This window comes from Paramisgurnus dabryanus, chromosome 5 (genome assembly GCF_030506205.2).
Source record: "Paramisgurnus dabryanus chromosome 5, PD_genome_1.1, whole genome shotgun sequence".
NCBI classification, from domain to species: domain Eukaryota; kingdom Metazoa; phylum Chordata; class Actinopteri; order Cypriniformes; family Cobitidae; genus Paramisgurnus; species Paramisgurnus dabryanus.
In genome coordinates this window covers 32,106,452-32,129,744 of record NC_133341.1, presented here as the reverse complement: position 1 = coordinate 32,129,744, position 23,293 = coordinate 32,106,452, and the positions used below count along the sequence as shown (strand labels likewise).

At 36.7% G+C, this 23,293-nt stretch overlaps 2 protein-coding genes across 2 annotated transcripts; both read right to left on the bottom strand.

The window, feature by feature from the left end:
• Positions 1–1,859: 1,859 nt before the first annotated feature.
• ten1 (TEN1 subunit of CST complex) lies at positions 1,860–2,695 on the bottom strand. The gene has a single exon (XM_065251096.1). It carries the CDS (start codon positions 2,613–2,615, stop codon positions 2,211–2,213), a length of 405 nt encoding a protein of 134 aa, XP_065107168.1. The 5' UTR covers positions 2,616–2,695; the 3' UTR covers positions 1,860–2,210.
• A 1,532-nt stretch (positions 2,696–4,227) lies between these two features.
• ppp1cc (protein phosphatase 1, catalytic subunit, gamma isozyme) lies at positions 4,228–18,334 on the bottom strand. The gene is made up of 7 exons (XM_065251093.1): positions 18,075–18,334; positions 13,207–13,338; positions 12,636–12,866; positions 11,431–11,535; positions 9,236–9,459; positions 5,577–5,711; positions 4,228–5,495 (listed from the first exon to the last, which is right to left on the bottom strand). The coding sequence occupies exons 1-7, from the start codon at positions 18,127–18,129 to the stop codon at positions 5,406–5,408; spliced, it is 972 nt and encodes a 323-aa protein (XP_065107165.1). The 5' UTR covers positions 18,130–18,334; the 3' UTR covers positions 4,228–5,405.
• Positions 18,335–23,293: the final 4,959 nt, after the last annotated feature.

Genomic DNA, 23,293 nt, shown 5'->3' with positions numbered 1-23,293 from the left:
TGATCTTATTTAACAAAATAGATATCCAAACTACTAATTCGCTACTTTATAGTCATACAACGTCAAACATAAAAAAAATTTTTTTTAACTTTAATATAAACTGAGTGAGCATCAGTGTTATGAAGTTTTTTGCATGTATGAATTACATGTATACCTTAATTTCTAACAATTTTTTTATGAATAAATGACTTTGGTCAGATATATAAATAGTACAAGGCCGAAGTAAAAACACAGGTACCTCAATATACAGTTGAAAGATGTGAAAGTAATTATGTTGTAGACAGTAATGACAAAATTTTTGTCAATAAAAATTTTTATATTTTAAAGAAATTATATCTAAAGGTTGTATTGCAGTTTTCACATTGTGAAAAGGGTTTAAAAAAAAGATAATTCTGACTTGATGTCAAAGGGTTTGAGTCGTTTGTCACAGAAAATCTAAATCATATTGATCTTTTAAGAAATGTTATAAATGAATCAGTAGTTGATTCAGATCAGTTTAAACAAACAATACTGTTTAGAGATTTTCTATACAGTATTGTTTGTTTAAAATGATCTGAATTGATGAAATACTTGTGTATTGTTATTGAAACAGAGTGTTTATATAAGGTAGGATTTATTTATGGTGAATTAATTTAAGGGTATCTACTTGTCAGGTTGTTCTGAATCATGCACAGGTAAAAATAAAGTATTCGTAAATATCCATTGCCCCGCCTACTCATCCTCCTTCTTCTCACAATGTCTGCAATCTGTGAGCTTCATTGTTTTGTTTTGTTTTGTTTTGTTTTGTATTCATGTGCCCTTATAATCTTTAATAAAAAAGTCAAATGATACTTCGAAACCATCTCTCTTTACTTCCAGTCATATCCCATACAGCAAAAATATCTTAAAATTTTAAAAACTACAAAAACAATCCCAAAATATATTTGCCGAAATAATTTTTACAGATATTTTATATACATTTAAAGCATTCAAAAATATATGTATTTAAATCCAAGGAAATATTTAAGGCGCATTTGAAGAAAAACTTTGTTTACAGGTTTTAAAAAGGTTCAAATTAAATTTATTTTAAACCCAAAAATTTACTTGGATTTAGCATATATTTAAAATGTATTTTGGCAAAGAAATTTTTTTGCCATATGTGATGTAAAATTATTTTTTGCTTGCCCTTGAAATATATTTTGAAATATTATGTTGATATATAAAAGTTACAACTAAATATATTTCCAAATCTACAAAATGTATTTAACATATATTTAAAATATATTTTTGGCCAGAGAAATATTTGTTTTTGTATTTGATGGTACGGCAGGTTGGGCGGGGTCTGGCGAAAGATTGCAGCAATTATCAACATGACCCAACTTCAAACGATCCAAGGATGAACTTAAGTCCCGCCCTACCTTTTTTTTCATTTCAGAAGCCTTTTCACTCGGATATATGTCACCGAAGGGAAAATAATAAAATCGCTACTTCCCTTTCATGGTGACTTTAGGTTGCAATTTTTTCAAAACGATAGATGGGTTTCATGACCCTTTAAAACACCCCCTAATCTACTCATTTAATAGGGCTGCATAATGATTAATCGTGACTAATTGTTTGCCAAATAAAAGTTTTGTTTACATCATTTATGTGTGTGTACTGTGTATAATAATTATGTATATATATAAATACACACACACACACACACACACGCATGTTTAAGTTTAGGAACAAAATATATTTATATAATAAGCATTTATACTTACATAAAAATGTATATACACATGTAATTATTTCTTAATATAGATGCATGTGTGTGTATTTATATATACACAATTATAGTAGAAATTACACACACACACACACACACACACAGAGACACACACGATGAAAACAAAAACGTTTATTGTGCAAACGATTAGTCACGATTAATCACTATGCAGCCCAATAATGATAAATAATCCACACAACAACACATTGATGCACAAAGTGATTTGATTCAGATGTAGTGCTAATATACATTCTTAATCTTTTAACGTGTTATGTGCTAAAACCTTTTAAAAGTTTATCAGAATCATCTGTTCTGCTGCAGCTCTATGGGGCTTACAATAACTTCCGGGAACTTTAAGAGGCTCCATGATTTGACATTGCTGTAAATCTGTTCCATTAAAGTAACTGTCGCAACTCTCTTTCAGTGGCTCTGGTTTCTGATCATTACATCGTTTCTGTTACATTTAAGGGGGATGAGGACTCTCATATTGGGAAGCTTGCGCACTGTTCTCAGGTCTTCTCTCCTCAAAAAAGCATCTCTGCTCCGTAATGGCTCGTTGCATTAATGCGAGATCTACTCCATCAACACAATTCAGAGCACGTGCACACAACACAACTTCACTAACACCCTCAGTTTTTTCAATCTCTCCAAGAACAAGATACTGAGCTCCAAATATGGGATTGAAAGGTTCAACAAATGTTGTTCGTACAGACACCTGGCACTTTTTGGATGACTGCTGGGCGCTAAGAACGACTCTGGACTCCTCTGGCTTGTAGCTTGTAAGTCTGCCATACGTTCGCACGGATGCACCATCTGTCAATGCGTTGATCTCCCATGGGAGGTGAAATACCGCTGGGTGAGGCAACATATCCGTTTGAGAAAGTAAATCTGTGGTAAAAACCAAACGAGTCAGTTTGGTCGTGTGTAGGCTTTACATGGGTCTTTGAATCTGCGACGCAAGCTGATGACGTACGAAGCACGCCCCAATCCGTTGACTCCGCCCACACGTCAAAACAGCGCCACAAAGCGAAACGGCCAAAAAATATATTTTTAATATACATTTTTAAATATATTTCAAAATATTATAAAAAATTGCCAAAAATATATTTGGTGAAATATATTTTTGAATATGTTTACAAAAAATATATTTTTACCGATTTATTTTTTTGGCAATTTTTTTGTATTTTTTTAAATATTTTTTTTTAAAGCATTACAATATATCTAGTCTACTTTATGTTACAAACCTATAAACATAATGGTTTTCAAAAGAGTGAAATAAAATATATTTTCAACTTCAAAAACATACTTTATAAATTAGCTTGTATTTAGCATATATTTAAATATATTTTGCCAAATACTTTTTTGCCATATGGAACGTAAAAGAAATGTATTTGCTTGCCCTTGAAATACATTTTGAAATGTATGTTGACATATGAAGGTTAAACTAAATATATTTTCACATTAAAAAATATATTCAATTGAGTATTACTTTCTACAAAATATATTTAGCATATATTTTTAAAATATATTTCTGGCCAGATAAATGCATATTTTCGCCATATGGGAAGTGAAGAACACAGTTGATTAAAACGCAAAATTAAAGATTTGCAAATAAATTAGTTGACTTGCAAAATCATTGTTGTGTTGCAGAGATTAAAAGCATCAAAATCCTTAAGCTTATTTTACAGCAGTCATTGATTTTTGAATTTGAATGTGCAAAAATACTGTATTACAAAAAAGTAAATATGTAAAATCTTTATTTTAGTTGTAAAGTCTTTATTTTTGCTCTGTGTTATTTACATTTGTAAATGTTATTCTTCCTTTGTAATACAGTATTTTTTTGTATTTTGTTATTCCTCAATTATTTATTTTTCATTTGCAAAGCTTTCTTTTGTTTTGCAATTATTATTTTTATTATTATATATTTTTTGCAAATATATGATTACTATTTTGACTTTATAAATACCTGAATCTACTAAAAACATGCTTTAACAGCAAGAACATTTGTAGTACATTTATTTTGTGCTAAATAAAAGTGTAGATTTTAAACATATACTAATTAAAAGTAAAGTTCTACTTCAGGTAGAACTTTTATGTGGACATTTATGTAGTTTTTACAAACACACCTTACCAAAAAAAATATATATATATAACTGGTGTGCATTTTAAAACAAAACAAAGATATGTCAATCCAAGGTGAATTAAGCAGCTCAAGCATGCATTTCAGTCTGGGACAAGGATAAGCTCTTTCCGTATTTGTTGTATATTAGGTACAAAATTAGCATGAGAAAAAGGTACCTTTACTAAGTATACTTAAAGTGTATTTAATGAACTTTTCACGTGGGAGAACTTTCAAATGAGGACTCTTTGGTGAAAAATGATGAATGCACGCTCATTACGGGTCACTTTGGATTAATACATGTAAATATGACTCATATCCAAAAATTCAAGTTGAATTTGAATAACAACAGTGGGCAATCTCTCACCTCTCCATTTGATTTATTTCGCAAGTATAACAATTATTTATAAGTGTGGAAAACTTGTGAATTATTGCCCTGACTGAACAAAACAACTCCTGTATATTTACAGTGGGTTTAGGTTGAACAGAATTAATATGAAATACTGTAGAAATTTGCACGAAAAAAGTTTTCCTGATGTGATATACCTGATGTGGAGCTACATTATTCTGAAGACATGCTGAATGTTGCATGCCCTGAGAAAGCCTTGCGTCCTATTTCTAATACTAGATGCATGCAACAAAAAAGTCCTTTAGAGAGAAATCAATCAAACATGCCCATAATGCGAAAACTTCTCGAGTAACATGAATTAACTGGTGGTACAAGATGCAATGGAGTAAGAATACAAGGCATCTTAATAAAAACAAACAAGATAAAACAGAGATAAACATATCCGACTGAACCTTTAGTTGGTAACCACCTGAATATATCTTGACTTCATTTAAAATCACACATACATACACACGTTCATACAACACTCCAGACTTATTTCATACATCCACATACGTACGGTTCAATCCTGCCTTCAAACTTTTAAAAGAACTATAATACAAAATAATGACAAATGCATTGTAAAACATAAAAAAAAAACTTTGACTGAAGTGAACTAAATATCAAATTTCATGGCACAGTCAGAAGTAAAAAAAATAATCAAAAAAGCAAAAATGCTTTAGGTGCTTAAAGTTGAAATCATACAAGACTTAACATAGGTGCTTTAGGTGCTGTTTGCTTCATACTAAAGTAAAAACATTTCATTGTTCAAAGTGGTCTGAATGAGCAATAAGGAGCAAATATTTTAAACATTTTAAAATTCCAGCGTTTCTCCCAAAATTTATAAACAAGGAGACAGCGTTGCCATGTGTTGCACTGGGCGAAGCTTGCTTGGAACTGAGATCCTGAAGAAGTTTAGGTTATAAAAGCCATTTTGTGTCTCCAAGAAAAACATTTCAATGAAACTAAAACGCACCCCTCTAATACCAGAGTGGCCACTTCATGTGAAAAGGACAAAAGATACAACAAGAATCGAAACAAAAGATGCAGTCAACAGTTCTGAATCAGTCAAAGTGACCGAAACCAGAGCACGGCGCGGCTCTCAAGCTGTGAGACATGTATGATAAAGTCCTGCTCCGTCACCGCACGCCTCATTTCTTCGCCTGCTTGGTCACCATGTTTCTGGGTGGAGTCACTGGACGACTCGAGTTTGGTTTCTTTTTCTCAGCTGGTTTCAAAATCTTTAAGAGAATAAATACATTTGATTAGAAGAGAAACAAACATAAAACGATGCATTGATATATTGTAAACTGAGACGGTACCTGAAAAGAACACATGAGGGTCTCATCTACACTCATCATGGCACCAGCGTTGTCAAACTCTCCACAGTAGTTTGGAGCAGAGAAGAGAGTCACCAGCTGTCTCTTAGCAAAAAACTCATAACCGTCTTCCACCACCTAACGTGAACAAAATAAGCAGAAGAGCTTCAGGATTCACACACTGGGGCTAAACAAATTTAAATATGGAAAATAAAGAATCTGTGTCATTTACTAAGTAATACAATAATTTATGATCTCATTGATGCACATGTATAACCTAAAAATCCTTATTCATACTCACTACCTGTTCATTATATTGATGACGCAAGACTGCCATCTAGAGGACAAACCCATAACTCACATCTGAACATTGGCACTGCTTACAGATGATGAGTATTTTATGACTGAGTCTATCAGCACATGAATAAAGTCCAAATGTGGATACTTTGAACTTTACGTATCCATTAAGGTATAGAAACGCAATCTGTATTGGCATGTTAAAACGCTCAGATGAGGGAGAACGCTTAATAGAGGAGAGCAACATGGAGCAAATTATTTATGGTTGCCAAGCAACACTGGGCGATGCCAGACATCACCTCCTCCTTAAATTAATCTTATATTAGAACTAGAGAGATTACATAACACAGCAACAAAGTAAACAGAGTAAACAAGAGTGTTTAATGTTTGCAACTATAGGAACAGCAGAGATAGATGATCCGACCGCTGATTTGAGAATCTATTCACTCTTAAAATATAAAAGACGAAGTGTTGAAGACTGTGGGCCCTATTTTAACGATCTGAAACCCAAGCGCAAAGCGCAAGTGAGTTTGTGGGCGGATCTTGGGCGCTGTTGCTATTTTCCCGGCGTGAGAAATAACTCTTGCGTCAGGCGCAATTCAATAAGGGGTTGGTCTGAAGTAAATTCATTATTCATAGGTGTGGTTTGGGCGTAACGTCAAATAAACCAATCAGAACGTCATCCAACATTCCCTTTAAACGCAAGGGTGCAAGTTCCATGGCGGGTTGCTATTATTATGACGGATTTACCAGGCGCACGCCAGGAGCGGTTCACAGCCGAGGAGACCGACGTTCTTGTAAGAGCAGTCAAAGGCAGAAAAGTTGTTTTGTATGGGGATAGGAGAAACCCGCCCCAAATCAGCGTCGGTTAAACAGGCGTGATAGGAAATAGCCACAATTGTTTCATCAGCTGGCATCCCCAGGACGTTGCGCCGCAAGTGCTACAATGATGTCAGGAGACGGGGAATCCCAAGCTTGCCAGCATAAATCGGGCACGCCGTGTAACGGGACGTGGATCTGCCTCTACACAGGACCTGACGCCAGCAGAGGACATCGCTGCGTCCACCCTCACCGCTGAAAGCCAAGAAACGCAAGCAGTCCAACCCCAAAGTACACTTACAAATCAAGTTTATATACATTAAGGTTTCTTATGAAAATATTTTCATTATTATTTACATAAAATAAACGTAATACAGCCACACAACAAACTTATGAAAATATTTTAATCGTTACTGGCATGATAATTTTTTTACGCAGCCACACAAAATAAATAAAAACTATCACCACAATTCTCACCACTATGATTCCCCTTATCTCATGTATTAATATTTTTAAGTGTAACAATTTATGATTTGCAAAAATAACTGTTGCATCTGTGTAGATTAGATAAGCAAAGTGTGTGCGCGTTGTGCACGCTATACATTATGGTCAAGCATGCGCCCTTAAAATAGCATAATGAACAACGCGCAACGCGCCACTGACTTAAGACTAGTTTTTTCTGGTCAGTGGCGCAATTGTTTTTTGAAACTGCAAAATAGCATCAGGGATGGTTTGCGCAGGAACACACCTCCTTTTTTGCGCTAAACCGCCCAGGGAGCGCAAGTTCATTCCCTAGTTTGCCGGCGTGCGTCTGTGGAGGGAAAAACCCGCTGTGCGCCGGTGCAAAATACGAATGATACATGCGTCACTGACAAAGTCAATTGCGCAGGGTGCAAGATAGGGCCCTGCATCTGTTTTTGGCATTTATATGAAACCCAGTTTCCAAAAACTAGACATTTGTTTAATATGAGAATGTAGATGTGAGTCTTCTCAGCTTCTCCCCAAAAACATCCTATTTATACATGAAGAGACCATGACATGTGAAGTGACATAAAAATCTTACATTAAAAGCGTCTCAAAACAAAACTGTGTATTTATAGCTTTTAAATAATTGATGTGATGAACTACACCAGCACTTGTCAAACTTTTCAGCATGCAGTCCCCCTTGTGTACGGCGCATCCCATTGTATCCCCTCCCTCAAAGACATAAAAAATTTCAAACTTAAAATTTAAATTAAACAAAACATTACATTTGATAAAAATGTTGCCTTATTAATTTATCCTAAATTCTGTGTAATCAAACCTCAGATGTCACAAAACTGGGCCCTCACAACATCATTTCTAATATTCTGCTAAACTTACATGAATATTAAATACACATTACTATTGTGCTTTTTTCGCATTTTCACACTGTCAAGGTTTCCACTTTAAGCCAAATGTCAAATTTCCTGACTTTTTCCTGACTAAAAAGCTGAATTTTCATGACCTGATCAGCGATGCCATAAGCCTGATAATGTAGTATACACCGTGAGTTCATATTTTTTTATTTAAATGCGTGAAATTAATAAGCAGTAATCAGTAGAGGCTTGGACCTGGAAATGGCATTCCTTACATCACAACCTAAAGGTGGACTGCACAAAAACACTTTAAAAAAGGTAGTCGGGCCGACTATCAAAACACACTTGTAGCCAATCAGCAGTAAGGGGTGTGTCTACTAAACAACATAGTTCCTGGGTTGTGTGTGTGGGGCGGGTCTATCAAAAAAGGGTCCAGATTCTCTTGGGGTAGGGCAGGGGTAGGCAAGTTCGGTTCTAGAGAGCCGCAGTCCTGCATTTTTTAGCCTAAGCACTGATAATGTAACCTGCTGTCTAAATCCTAAAGACATTGATTAGCTTCTTCAGGTGTGTTTGATTAGAGTTGGAACAAAACTCTGCAGGACTGCGGCTCTGTAGGACCGAACTTGCCTACACCCGGGGTAGGGGCATGTTGGTAAGGTGATTTCAAATGTCAACATTGGCTTTCAGAGATCATGCACCCCGCCTTTAACAAGCGGATTACATTTTGATGAATGCAAACTAAAAGTTAATGCAGCAAACTAAAAAAAAATATCTGGAATATGCCTTTCAAAATTCCATGATATTCCAAAAACCCTGCACTGTGAAATTCATTTTATCCTTCAATTTTTTTATAATAATACAAAGAGTAATATTTTTGTCAGCATTTTTTCAACCAATCTTACGTGTCAAATTACATGACCAGATGATATTTCATATAAGATTTATAAACTTAGTGGGGGACTTAATAAAAATGCAAATATGCATAAATAATAATACAGTCACACTTTTACCACTGTGGCTCGATCTGTTTTCTTGTTTGAATAAGACTGTAGCATATCAAAACTAGATCAGAGACCCAGCGCCATGTGATTTGTTTGCCAAATTAGCGCTTTACAAGCTTTTAGCAAAATAACGCAGCAGTCAAATTCTAAGAATTTCCTTTATTTAAAAGAAACTCTGTTGACCCTAAAAAAACAACAACAAACTTACCTGATGGGCCCTGCAGATGAGATCCAGGTCATGTTTATGGAGGAACTTGGCAACCACTTCAGCTCCAAAAGTAAAGGACACACCTCTGTCATTCTCTCCCCAGCCCAGCACGTCTTTGTCTGGATCAGACCAAAGCAGATCACACAGGAGACCCTGATCTGGAACATCTGTGGGTCTCATGATCCTTCTGATCTGTTCCATAGACTGCAGATCTGGAGACAGGCCTGAGGACAACACGAAATCACAAAGAAAAATAAATGTTAGTTTCATATTTGGATCTATTTTATGTGATGTAGTCTGTAAACTGTATTGGAATTTGTGGTTAGTTTGGTAAAAGAATCATTAAGTAAAGCTAGAGATGGATTTTTGGTAATATCTGATAATTGGTAATAAGTCATTTTAGTCAATAACCGATGCTGATACAGATATAAGCCAGCAAAAATGATAAAAACTAGATTTTCATGTTTCCCACTATTTATTCGGAATTCCTCATGATTTCCACTGCACATTTATAAACCCTGGGTTATATTTATGCGATCAACAAAAAAAAAAGCTAGAAGTAGGCATGCAAGCCATTAAAAAAACACTTGTCTCTAGAACGGATGAAAATAATATGGACTATATAGATATCACATTTGACACTAAGGTTGCACTCAGACTATCTAAAACAAATCGTGCCCGGATGCGTTTGACCCCAAATCCTGGTTCTTTGACTAGTGTGATTGCTCTCTACTGTGCCAGGTGCAGTTTGTTTAATCGTGCCCTGGCCGGCTTGCAGAGGTGCGGTTCACTTGGGCTCATGTGCGGAGCGCAGTTCAAAAGGAGAGACATCAATTGCGTGACCACTCCCCTTCAACTGCCTTCGTAAAAACCTTCTGATGCGTGCAGCGACACGCAACAAATTAACTAAGCAATATGATGTGCATGTGAGAGGTGCGCATCGCGCTGGGACATGGTTTGGTTGGGTTAGCCGTAGTGTTTCTGAGATGTGTAGAGCATGAAAATGATATGATTGGCTCTTCTGAAACACTGCAACATTACGAGCAGGCTAAAGTATATCTACACTAAACTATGAGAAACTTATACACAACTTATAAACTACACAACCACCACGGGGTATCTACGGGTATCTTTGAAGTAGATAACGTCTACTTCAAAATGCAAAATATACAATAGCAGCCAATGTTAATCGCTAACCATTTGGGACAAATATGATGATAATGTTAAAATATGCGAGTAGCGCGACAGGGATTTGAACAGCATCCAGAGTCACAGCGGACAGCTGCCGCCGTTGTGCGTGCATTCATAGAAATTGTGTTGTTTTTAGATTCATGGCACACGCGGCACTTCTCATCCGGTGAGCGACCCCCTTAAGGTCTACATGTGAACTAGGGATGCTCACATTGACCGTTTAACCGTTAACCGAAGGTAAGAATTTATGACCGATTAACATTATCAGTTAAAATAAAAAAATATTTGTTAATAAATGGTGTGTGTCGTCATGAGCCGGCAGACATTTCGCCACTTTTCTATCTTTAATTTGTGAATGTCCTGTAAATGACACAAATTATTGCTGCCCTGACGGTCTGATAAAGTAATAATTTGTATGAGAATCATTTGTATGCGTGTTTGGAAGCTGACAGAGACGCGCGCGTGTCCGCGCAAGATGACGCGGTCCGTCTCGCGCACATCCGGACAGACGTTCGCTGATGGCCTCTGACCCTGTCCATAAACATCTCTCTTTTTGCACAAACGGAGAAAGACAACGCAAAAGCAACACTTTCTGAAAAGCATCCTGCAATCTGCCCTTTTTGGATATTAATCCTCTGGACTGATCGCGTGCTTTTTAATAAGGTAATGTTGCGTGAATATCTGATAATGTATGAATCCTGGTTCTGTTGTTGATCTGTCGCTGCTGTTTGCACGTTCAAATTAAATCTTTTCTTTTTACTAGTTCACAGACAACCGTCAACTGTATTTTTACTCAATGACAATTTCATATTAAAATCTTATAAGTTAACGGTTAATGTTCGGTTTAGAAGCTACGGTTGTCGGTCGGGAAAATTAACTGATATGAGCATCCCTAATGTGAACTGAAATGGTCATCATTGCATATAAATATTAAATAGTCTGTGTTTTTTGGCAGGTGGAAAGCTCTCGGTTACATCTTCTTCTGGTTACGGAGCCACACCCACCTCCATGACAACAAAAGATCTTCTCATCCACAATGGCGGCGATGGGCAGACAGTTGAAACAGTCAGTGAAGGTTTTCCAGAGCTTGATGTTATAACGTCTCCTGCCTGGACAGCAAACACACACATGACTTATTTTAAAATGAGCACTGCTGTGTATTAAGCCATTACAGTGTAAAGCCTGAAGTACACGTATGTGAGGATCAACGCACTGCCTGATTTTTGTAACACACTTTGCACGTGCAGGTCGCGCATGCATGTACAAATGTATGTAGTATAAAGGCCAGGAGAGGCAATGCAAATGCGTCGAATGTCTGGCTACGTGTATAAGTGCGCATACGCAAACTATACTCCAGGCTTAAATAAAGAAAGAGGTCTGCAGGGAAGCTGCATGCTAAAAATACACATCACTGCCTCTGCACAGAATGAGCATCATGTGAAATCCTGCTCCATTTACAGTTTAACAAAAAAATTCAAAATCTGTCTCAGCACTGGATTATATTAAAGGAACAGTATGTAGGATTGTGGCCAAAACTGGTATTGCAATCACAAAACTTGTGGCTAAAACTGGTACTGCAATCACACAGCTGGTGGCCAATACACAAAATGACAACATAAACATCAGTTGAGGGCTGCAACTCCACTTTTTAAATGACAATATCCTGGCCGGACCACTGTTGTCAGTGATATAAATATTTGAAATGAAAATTATTTCTTAATGTCTAGTGACATATCAGGGCCATTTTATGATTAATTGATATAAATTTCTTACATACTGTTCCTTTAACCTGAATATCCGCACGACACTTCAAATCCTTGTGTACAGACAGGATTAGTGATTATAATATTCAAACAAAATAAAGATATTCACAGAATGGAAAAGCTTTCTGTATTATTTACTTTTGACTTCAGTGCTGTTGAAAATAATGTCTATGTCATTGAGTTATTGCATCAACTTCCTGAGACGTTTGTGATTGGCACAAACTCAACAACAGGCTAACTTCTTACATCACTGTGTCCTAACTGTGTCTTATCCATGTATAAATGATGCTTCCTTTACAGTAAATGATGTGCAATGATACACATATGTAACCAGAGCTTATTTGAATAACAACACTATTAAATGTTCAACAAAGGTTGTAAATGTATGCATCAGCCCACATGTGATACTTATATGCCCATCAATTGATCCTCAAGTGAATACTCACACTCATCATAAAAGCCATAGATACGATTGATGGAGGCACACTCATGGTTCCCCCTCAACAGGAAGAAGTTTTCTGGGTATTTGATCTTGTACGCCAGCAGCAGACAGATGGTTTCCAGAGACTGCTTGCCTCGGTCCACATAGTCCCCCAGGAACAGGTAGTTGCTCTCAGGTGGATATCCTCCATACTCGAAGAGCCTGAGAAGGTCGTAGTACTGCCCGTGGATATCACCTGTGGCGATGAGAGCATCTCATTTGGTGTTTTGCACTATTTAGCGTGATTACATCATCATCATCATCAAGTCACATTATTTATGTAACTAAACTGATTACACAAATCTCACAGAACATCTGAAACATTTCAATTAATAAACTAAAAATAATTTTATGTTCGGGTTACAAAATAGGACCCCAAGCAAATTAAATAAATAACATGGTTGCATTTAAAAAGTGGGACACGGCTTAATTTTGTGTTTAGTAATTGCGTTTCAATGCACGAATGATTTAAATAATTGAGACTTTAAATGGGTAAGTGTTTATGATATTAGAAGATTCTTTTGTGTATTCCTCACCACAGATCTTCAATGGAGCCTCAAGCTCCAGCAGGATGGGTTGACTGAGGAAGATTTCACGAGATTTCAGGCACAACCCACGGATCTCATTCTCCTGTAGCTGGACGTTCTTGCCGGGCTTTGATCCCCTCACTGCATTCACACAAACAAAGATAGCTCTTTGACTGATCCATCAGAAAAATATATAAATATACTACATCACAAATAAACATTTCATAACTGTAATCACGTCTAATCACAAATTGTACAAATACATCAACGCGGTCAGTAAACTTTCATGATTTCAAAGCCACCGCAAAATCTTATGCTATTAAACACTCTTCTTTAAAGCTAAACATTAATATTAGACAAATCCCTGAATCGATTCTTTATGTGTGTGCTTTACTTAAATAAGCGGCGCTCGATGGTCAGGGGAAGCATTATGCCGAGTTCAGACTGCAAGCAGGGCTTGACATTAACACCCGCCAAATGCGGGTAGATTTCTGCTGTGGCAGGTAAGAGCCAACCCCACTAGCCACTTTGGCAGGTTGAATTAAATTTTTTTATTGTAGTTTTCTTAAAAGTTATGCGAAATGATAAACAATGCGACACTGGGAAACTACAACTCCCATGAGCACTCTGCACCCAGCAGAATGCACAAAATTGGCAATACAGGGTTTTTACTTAAACCATTTTTGTCAGAATTGTAACTCAATCTCATCTTCCAAGAGAAATCAGGCAAATAAGCATAATGCTGTATGTAAGTCAAGACTGCACTCAGGAACTGAAATGAGTTGATCCTCTGTAATGCAGCTTTCTACATCTACACCAGGGACTTTCTGTGATCTACCAGAAACTTTTAGCAAAGAGATCAGAAGTAGGTTAGCGTTACTGAAGTCATCTAACATCTGCAGATGTGTCCTACTTGAGAAGGATCAAAGAAACCTAGAGGATTCAAGTCTAATATGCACAGCAGACCGGATCGGCCTTGCATCCCCTTCTCCCGTTCGTCACTTTCCTACGTGCCACATCCATTTCATTTTTATGACACATAAGCTCCAGGGAACAGTCAAAGCCCTGCCTGTGTTGCCCTGTTACTGCCCGCCATTTCTATTTATAACACTTGTTTTGAGCAACTGGCACATAGAGACGCAGCCCAATACTGCAGTTCAGGACTACTTTATGCTGGTTACTGGAAGAGGGCGGGATGGTACATGTTTTAAACTACAGTGTAAACTTAAACCGGTGCAGTGCATCATAATGCGTCATAGGTTGTAGCCGGTGTGGACAGGGTGTAAGTGTAAGGATGAAGTCGTTGCATTATCATTTGCAAATCGGCACACAAAAACTCACTGGAATGACAGACATTTCAAGCTACACCTTCCTACTTCTTTTAAGCAATGCATACCTGTGTACCCAGATATGAATACACATCAATTTGTGTAACTATTGCGAGAGAGGTTTAATACAGTATTTATCTATCCTCTTACCTATTGGTAATGCATTACTACTATATGTTTCTGTATATTCAGTTTTTCAAAGATTTTAAGTACAATGAGTCTAATCACGAGTCTGGTTTATCTGTTAAATGAGGAGCAAAAGTAATTACTATAATTACAATTTTTTTTTTAATTCATCAAATCCCTCTGTGTTTGTCAAACGATCTCCTCCGCCGGTGCTTTCACTGTCCAGTTGTCTGTCATATACGGCCATTCGTCCAATATCTCAGAAGTTAGCGGGAGTGAGAAAATGGCAGAAAATTTAGAAACACCTGCAGCTTTCAAAGCCGACGTGTGGAAACATTTTGGCTTAAAAAAAATGAAAGAAAAACAATTCAGCTCTAATTTTTTTACATTTTCAATAAGAAAAAGTATTGCAATGTATCGTATCGTAAGGCCCTTGCCAATACCCAGCCCTAATTATTAGTGTATATCAAGATTTATCGGTGCACCCCTAACCATCATTTGTGTCAAGATGCACACCAGTAATGTCACATTTATAAAAGCTTCTAAAATATCATAATTTAACGAAGACCTAATCCTTGCTTAATCTAAGCCTAAGTATGACAATCATGTTTCAATGATGGGCGAGTGTCCTATAGAACATGCAACACCCTCTCTATTCAAGACAATCAGACAATTACTAAGAGTTTTGATCATAAACCATTCATGAATCTGTGAACACCCAAAAGTCTTTGAGCTCTGTATATTCCCCGCCTATGAACTATGAGTCGGAAACTGGTGTGCGGTTACATAACAGTAACAGACTGCCAAGAGAACAGCCGTATTAATACCAGCGCAGCAGATAAAGATGCACGCCTCGTATCCTCGCCAGGTTTCAAGGCTGTATAGCAATAAACATGCAGGTGATGCCATTGGCTGACAAGATGGAAAACAACAGGGAGAGGTTTCGAAGAAATGCTGAGAGGTGTATAGCATATCGTGAGATCAGCCCATATAAATAAAATGTTTCTGGCCCTAAAACAGTGCTCCTTTAAAGAGAGTTAACTCAAAACAGTTCTTCTGCAAAATGTTTAATTATTAAAACACTGTTGTTTATTCAAGCACTGTTCTGCTGAAGCAGAGAAAACTTAGACAATGTAAGAGGCAACGTTATATATACTGAAATGCTATATTAAAAAGCATAAACAGGTTACACTATTTTAAAACATAAAATGCAGTATGAACTCTGACATGTGATAGAGCTCAGCTACCTTAAGACTCTTGCACATCGTAAAAATAAAGCAATCTGATGCTTCAGCAATACCATAATTGTGTGTTTACGAGGTACTAGGTCGATACACACGTAATGATAAAAAATGCATACTTTATAATGCAATGTAAGTCACTTTGGATAAAAGCATGTGCCAAGTGCATAAAAATATGTACATGTACAATCAGCACTTCTAAAAACAACCTTTGTTTGAGGGCTTTAGTAGCAGGTAAATTAGATATCCACAAAATAATGTAAGAAAACAAACAGATGCCTGTGTGAATGTTTTTTTTTTTTGTCAAAATAAAGCACAACAGTCTACAGCCAATTTTTCAGCTGTCGTGGTTCCAGAAGCATTGTACCAATTTAAGGGCTTGGCGATATTTACCAAACTTCATATCCCAGTAATTTTGGAATGAATGACGATATACAGTGAATATCTCTGTATTTTCTACAAAGTCATATTCATGTTATCATGCAAGTCAAAGGCTCATGCGAGATGTAACAATCACCTTTATTAAAACGATGTATGGTTAAATATGGCCCAGCTTGTCAGTGAACTACGGCTTTGGCCCTATCCCAAATGGTGCACTTTATGTGGACTTTCGGTCTCGTGGGATTAAATTGTTCGTGCTCGCAAGGGTCTACGAGTCCTTATGGTGTCCCATCTGTCATTTTTAAACTTCAAAGTGTGCTCATCAGCACCCCCTTTGCCCCCTTGATGCGGTCTTCGGTGAAGCCCACACTGCACCAGGCTTCACGCACTTTACCAACCCAGAAGTCCTTGCGAAAGAGCAATTAGACTAATCAAACGACGGAAGGAGAAGTTCATTCTGACAGGCAACTTCTCTTCCTATTTCCGTCGTGATGCTCGAGTCTGTGCCAAAATACGACTCCGGTGCACCTACGTGGACTCGCATCAAGGGTCCCTAAAGTCTGAACTACACGATGTCATCAAACTGTGGACTCTGAGGAGGACCACAAGTCTGGAGTGTGCCATTTGAGACAGGGCTTTTGTGTAGTAAATGCTGCGCCATCTGAAAGCAGGTGATGGCGATTTATTACTAATCAAGGAACCAGATTTACTGACGAGATGCGCATGACAATCGCATGCGATTTATAATGCAGCACTACAAATACATGTCAAAATGATCAAGTCTAAGCCCTGTACAATGCATAACCAGAAATAAACTCATCATCCCCACCATTTACAAGCATGCACCAAAGCTTGGGAATTTTGGAAATATTCCAAGTTGGAAACTTAAGGAATTTTTTGGGTTATTTATACAAACTGTATCAAATACAAACATTAGCTTTCTTAACATCTGACTTATCTTCATCTGTGTGGCACCATTTCCATATATTCCCATGTAATTACCATGGAAAGTTTCTAAAATTCCCAAACTTTTGCTATTCTACATGTTCCATTTCCGTTGTTTAAATTAACATGATTAACATACATCCACTATGAAAGCATGTAATACTGACAGACTCCTAACATAAATCATTGATAAGTAATTTCTGCATACACACAAAAGTGAAAAAGGTCAAATCCCTGAAAATTTAATTTACAGTTACACACCTAACACCCCTTATACATTTCAGTCTTTTTTTATTATAAATGGATGTAAAAAATGTACTGCACAGACATTGTTGTTATGACTTTATAGGACTTCATTAACAAAATAACAAATTCCAGGTTTTCTAATGGAACTTTGTATGACGTCACCCCGTAAACGACGCTTTGACGGTAAAAAAAAAATGTGTCAAATATAACATTGCTAGCTACACGTGTAGTGTACTTTGCATGTTATTAGTGTTTAAAGAACCGAAATCCCTGACAGAGTTCGTATTCTAGTAAGTAGGAAACACTTCTAAACGAGCAAACTACAACCTACAAATACTGCCAAATACTCGAATGTTCAAACTTCACAAAATATTCCCATATATAAAACCAACTAAAACTGAAAGGGAACTTTGGGCCAAACCCCACCGTACATGTCAAGGAAAATAGCTAATGCTTTGCTAGCCCTGCTAGTTCACCTCAGCAACCAAAAATATGACTGTTACAGCTAAAACAGACAAACAAATAAATACATATACAATAAGAACAACATTTATGGTATTATTTCTCTCAGGTGTATTAGGTTTTGTCATTGTTCGACGTTAATACTCACCCTCGAGCAGGCGCTGAATGATGCTGTCTATGTTGAGTTTGTCGATGTCAGCCATGACTAGCCGAATAAAACACACAAACACCGCCGCCTAAAGCGCACGACCGCTACAACTTTTGTTAATAAAAATAAACTAACTTATTAACACAAATTCTGATAAATTATTCTACTTGAGATGAAAGCTCTGTTTGTAGTGGGCCGTCAGATGCGCGTGCTGCGGCTGTGGTGGCACACCGGCTCGGCGGAAGGATACTCATGCAGCAGCGGCAGCACATCTGCTGGAAACAGGCCGCGGATGAATACCGTGCAGCTACAGGAATGATGAAAATAGGACGAGGGAGTGGATGGAGCAGAGTTTACAATTCAAAAAGTCTGAATTTCTCATTTAAAAATATTTTTACTATTCTAAATTTTCTTCACTGTTTTGCAATTGACAAAACTTCAACACGTACACACAAAAATTCATAACAAGTTGAACATCGTATTTCAACATGTTTTTAGAGGAAATTACGTTTTCTTTAGATATTTCACCAACATTACGTCAAATTGCATGAAGGACTTGGACAAAGTGTGTCTAAATAAACCACAGCAAAACAACACTTGTTTTATCAGTGCAAAAACATAGTGTGTCAATAGTTTCAATAATTTCAGAGTTAGACAAATATCTTTCAATTATACACATTTCATACATTTTTTATTAAACATATCTTACCAAGTCATACTGTGTTGAATGTAACTAGCACAAGTACTATATTTACTTGGAATAGCTAAAGGATGAATTAATATCCTATTCATTGTTTTGACATATATATCTTGGTAATTTAATGTGACAAACAACTAGTACTAGTAAACTATTTTTAAGACTATAAGACCAAAGACAGCTGCGCATTAAAACCAAACCATGCCCCACATTTTTTTTACTTATCACCCTATGAACTTTTTCATTATTTGCCATCATAAAGACACTTTGGCGCCCTCTAGTGTTTGAATATATCATTGAAATTGACTCCCTTTGATGAAAAATAATATCAGATGAAAATGACATGTCACTGCTTTAAACAAAACAACTACTCCCTTTTCTAACAAAATATATAATTTTTTTAATAGATTTTTGCTTTAGTTTTTTTTTTATTATGTCCTGCCTTGAGTATAAAGAGATCAAATGAAGAGTGATTGCTTCCTTATATGTAAGTTCTGAATTAATACGTAAATGGCATTGTTAAAAAATTTTAGTTTAACTGGTTTCATCCTGATTTCAAAGTTTTTGTTTAGATCAATCTGTCCCAAGACAATTACTTCTAGGCTAAGTGTCATCACATGAATCCCTATGCTGTATTTCTCAATACCCTCAATACTGTTTCAATAGCAGAGCATTTTAGTTGAGTAACACAGACTTGTGTGTGTTCATATTCTTTAATATCTTTTTCTTCATTTAGTAACATATTTAAACACCCATTAAACTAAATAAATTCACTGATAAAGTCAAATTAATTAATCATTTGATTTCATTTGACATATATTTAATGTGTGTAAGGTTCACCATCCATTTTGGAAATGCATGTTTCAAAAGTGTTTAATTTGTTACATTAAAACTGCTGAGATGTAAACTGCATAAGCATAGGCCTAATTTAATATTTTATTTATTTTTAACAGCTTGTTTCAGTAGTGAAGTCATGTAGTATATCATTCTGTCTGGAGTCATATCCAGACTTTAAAAACAAAAGCTCACATCAACCCATAATCCTTTGTTGGTAAGCTCTAGTCTGATGCCAACAATATACAGCAGCACACTTCAGCCCCAGGATTAAATGATTGTGGCATTTAAGTGCTTCCCAAAGTCTCCATGATATTCTGGTCCCAGGTGCCTCCTACTGTACAACTCAAATCTGTGGGATATCCCACCTGTCATCTGCCAAAAAGAAAACCATAGACACATACTGTAGTGCACGTAATAGCACATCTACCCTAAAGCTCCACGTTTTACGGTAGGCTATCATTCATGTTCCAAACTGGAGTTACGCATTGGTTTTAAAAGCGCAAACGGTTGCGCACTGATTACGCACTTAATTTGACTAACACGCACTTTTGTTAGGAGTTACCTAAAGAAACGTGCCCTAATTATACTGAAAGTATAACACATTTATATTGACATACAAATATTATGGTTAAATATGGTTCCTGTTGTGAGACAATGGTAGTCTAAATTTGGATTTTGACAGCGCACCGTTGCGCACTGAATTGCGCATTTATTCAAATCATTAAAGTTGGTGATGCTCATGTTCCCAAACACCAGCAATGAAAACATTAGCATCTAATATCATATGGAGCACCGCTCAATCAGACACTCTTTCTTTTCCCTAAGGGAGCAGCTCGCGCCGGGACGCGTGGGATCAAACAGACATGCTTCGTATTACATTACAGTCCGCGCACAGAAATAACAGTACAGGCCTAAGACTTTATCCCAGCAAATAATAAAAGCAGCGCCACCTGTTATCAGAATCATACAGTGAGGGTCAAGAAACACACAGAGCTTTAAACACACCACGCACACATACATAGTATGTCTGCCTAATATTTTTGTGAAACGGTGATATTTTCTTTGGTACATGGGCAAGATCAATCCTGTAATGCTGAACCATTAAAACTTTAAAAAAAAGTTAATATGCATGTGAAACCATTTATAAAATGAAAGGGTAGGGCCTACAGCAGATCAGTTTTTCATTATAAAAGTGCATGGGAAGATGAAAGGAGTTCACAAGAGGTTCTTTGTAGTTGTAAAAGTTTCTTAAGACTAAAAAGTTAACAAAGAAACAGTTCTTTTAAAGTTCCTTAGGGAGCAAAATGGTTCTCCTACAGTAGGCTATATGGCATCGCTGCAAAAAATAAAATAATTTTTTATAGTGTACTTTTAAACAAAGTATTAAAATGATAAAATATCCACGGTTTCATTTCTAATGACTTGTAATATCACACTGTGATAGAAAAATAGTTATTTATAGCCTAGCCATGTGATCTGAGGTTTGTGCCGAATACTGAAGTTTAATAGGGTTACAATCATGGCCGGACGGTCCGTGTAACGCTTTTCAGTTCTTTTTTCAATTTGCACCATCAAAATGAATCAAATGAAAAATTGGTTTCAAACTTTCATTTTTCAATTTTCATGAGTACTTTACAAACGGAAAATTGTCTCTCGGTTTAATTTTCAATTCTACGTGTTTAGGTTGTTGCTTTCGAATTTCAGGTTTTGGAACAAACAGAAAAATTACGACTTATTCTAATTTTCCATTTCTGTGTTTGCGCTTGCGGCTGGAACGTACCATTATCGCCGGGGGTGGTGTAGTCTACAGCCGGTCACGGACCCACAGCGCTATCGCGTTAAATCTCACCATATTTATCTCCTCTATGTATATGACACATTTATTAAATATATTTTGAATAACAATAATGCCTGTAAACATTTATCTATCGGACCTCGGTTGCCGTTTTGGTTTTTATCAGTAGATGGCGATGTAACGACCTGGCAGTAAGTGCATGCACTCGAGACGTGATGGATAAACTTGTTTCAGCCTGCATAATGGCTCGAAAAGTTTAATCATGTTACCCCGATATATTACGAGGTAGCGAGTCAAGTTTGTCACCTGAAAGTTTCCGTTTCGAGTCTCACGGCCGGCCGCTTGTGACTGACGTGCCCTGAACAAGGCCCCTTGCTTCCTGGGCGCTGGGTGCCCACTGCTCCGGGGGTCATGACTGGCAGTGCGTGTGTTGACTTCTTACTGGATGCATTCCTTACTTGAAAACCATGTCACTTTGTTTTTCCTTTTTTTAAAAAACTTTATTAGGGTATGAGCCGCGAATGCACACCCCGTGACGCCTGCCCTGTTATATTGGCTCATTTACTAGCCATATTAATATTTGAGATATCCACAGTGTATCCATTCCCAGCTCTTCTACCAGCTTTACAGTGGTGTTAAAAAACATGGTAGTGTACTAATAAAGGTGAATAAATTGCAAACATTTTATAATTTTATGCTGCATGATCATAAACAGTGGTGTTAAAAAAATAGCAGTGCAACATCAGTAACCTGACATAAACCACTATTGTTATTAGTAGTAGTAGTAATATTTCTGGAAATTATTTAAGAGCCATTGAAAAAAATAGAGCCATTGGTAATGATATCCACAATACTTGCTCTGAGTTATAGATTCATTTATTGAAAGTGGCGTGATCAAAATACAGTAATAGCAGTATGAAGTTTAAAATGAGTTCATTCTGTGAAAACAGCTTATTTCTGTCCTTTATTAAGAAAGAGAGAAGGCAAATGTTTTGCCCATTGTTATAAAATATATAATATGCTGCTGAATTTCTAAATAAAATGGGTCGTTTCAAACATTGCTCAGAACAGAGCAATTTGATTAAAAAGTTGAAAACCTTTAGATAGATAAAAGATGATGATCTTGTGACAGTCACTGATGCAAGAAGCCCCAGTAAAGCACCACTGTTGAAAAAAGACATCTATAGAATTACATCAATACATCAGCTGGCCCAAAGAAAAATTGTGTAACATTTTGTGGCCTGATAAGATTAAAATCTTTCTTTTTGGGGTCTTTACAGAACCTCAGACAACCCCCGGGTACTGAATTCAAGCCACAGTACGTGTAAAGACAGTTACCCAACAAACATGAGACGTCCAAAGGACGTTCAGATTATGTCCATATCTGGTCGGTCGGTCCAGAACCTAATCTGCACCTAATCTGCACGTCTAAACGACGTGCAGATCCAGTACAGTATTTGGACGTCTGACTACGACGTCTTTTGGACGTTGATATGCAGTTCAATATTTGAGGGTCCGTTCTTGGACGTCATTTAGACGTTCAAAACAGGTTCAGAAAAAAAATATAAAAACGTATGCAATAAAAACGACAAATGAGTTCTGATTCAAAACAATGTAACATGACGTTTTTTTTTGTGAAAATTCTTTAAGGTGATAAAATATGTTATATTTTTAAGAATGAATGTTCACAACGCGTGCCAAAATCTACTGCATTTCTTTTGTGTAATTTGCAAATTAAACCAAATTCAAGTGTGATTTACAAAAATAATCAACATTGCAATTTTAAGTTTAACCACAAGGGTGTGTAAAAGCTTAGGTGGCGAGGTGGCGCGTGATCTTTTTTTGCACGTGATCAACAGACGTAATTAAGCGAGCCCCAGCCGTAAACGT

Excerpts from the sequence above, each read along its gene's own strand:
- ten1 (XM_065251096.1), bottom strand. The coding sequence starts at position 2,615 with ATGTTGCCTCACCCAGCGGTATTTCACCTCCCATGGGAGATCAACGCA.
- ppp1cc (XM_065251093.1), bottom strand. The coding sequence starts at position 18,129 with ATGGCTGACATCGACAAACTCAACATAGACAGCATCATTCAGCGCCTG. Across the intron at positions 13,339-18,074 it reads CATTCAGCGCCTGCTCGAGG|TGAGGGGATCAAAGCCCGGC; the intron begins GTGAGTATTAAC and ends GTGTGAATGCAG. Across the intron at positions 9,460-11,430 it reads GATCTTTTGTTGTCATGGAG|GCCTGTCTCCAGATCTGCAG; the intron begins GTGGGTGTGGCT and ends TGTTGTCCTCAG.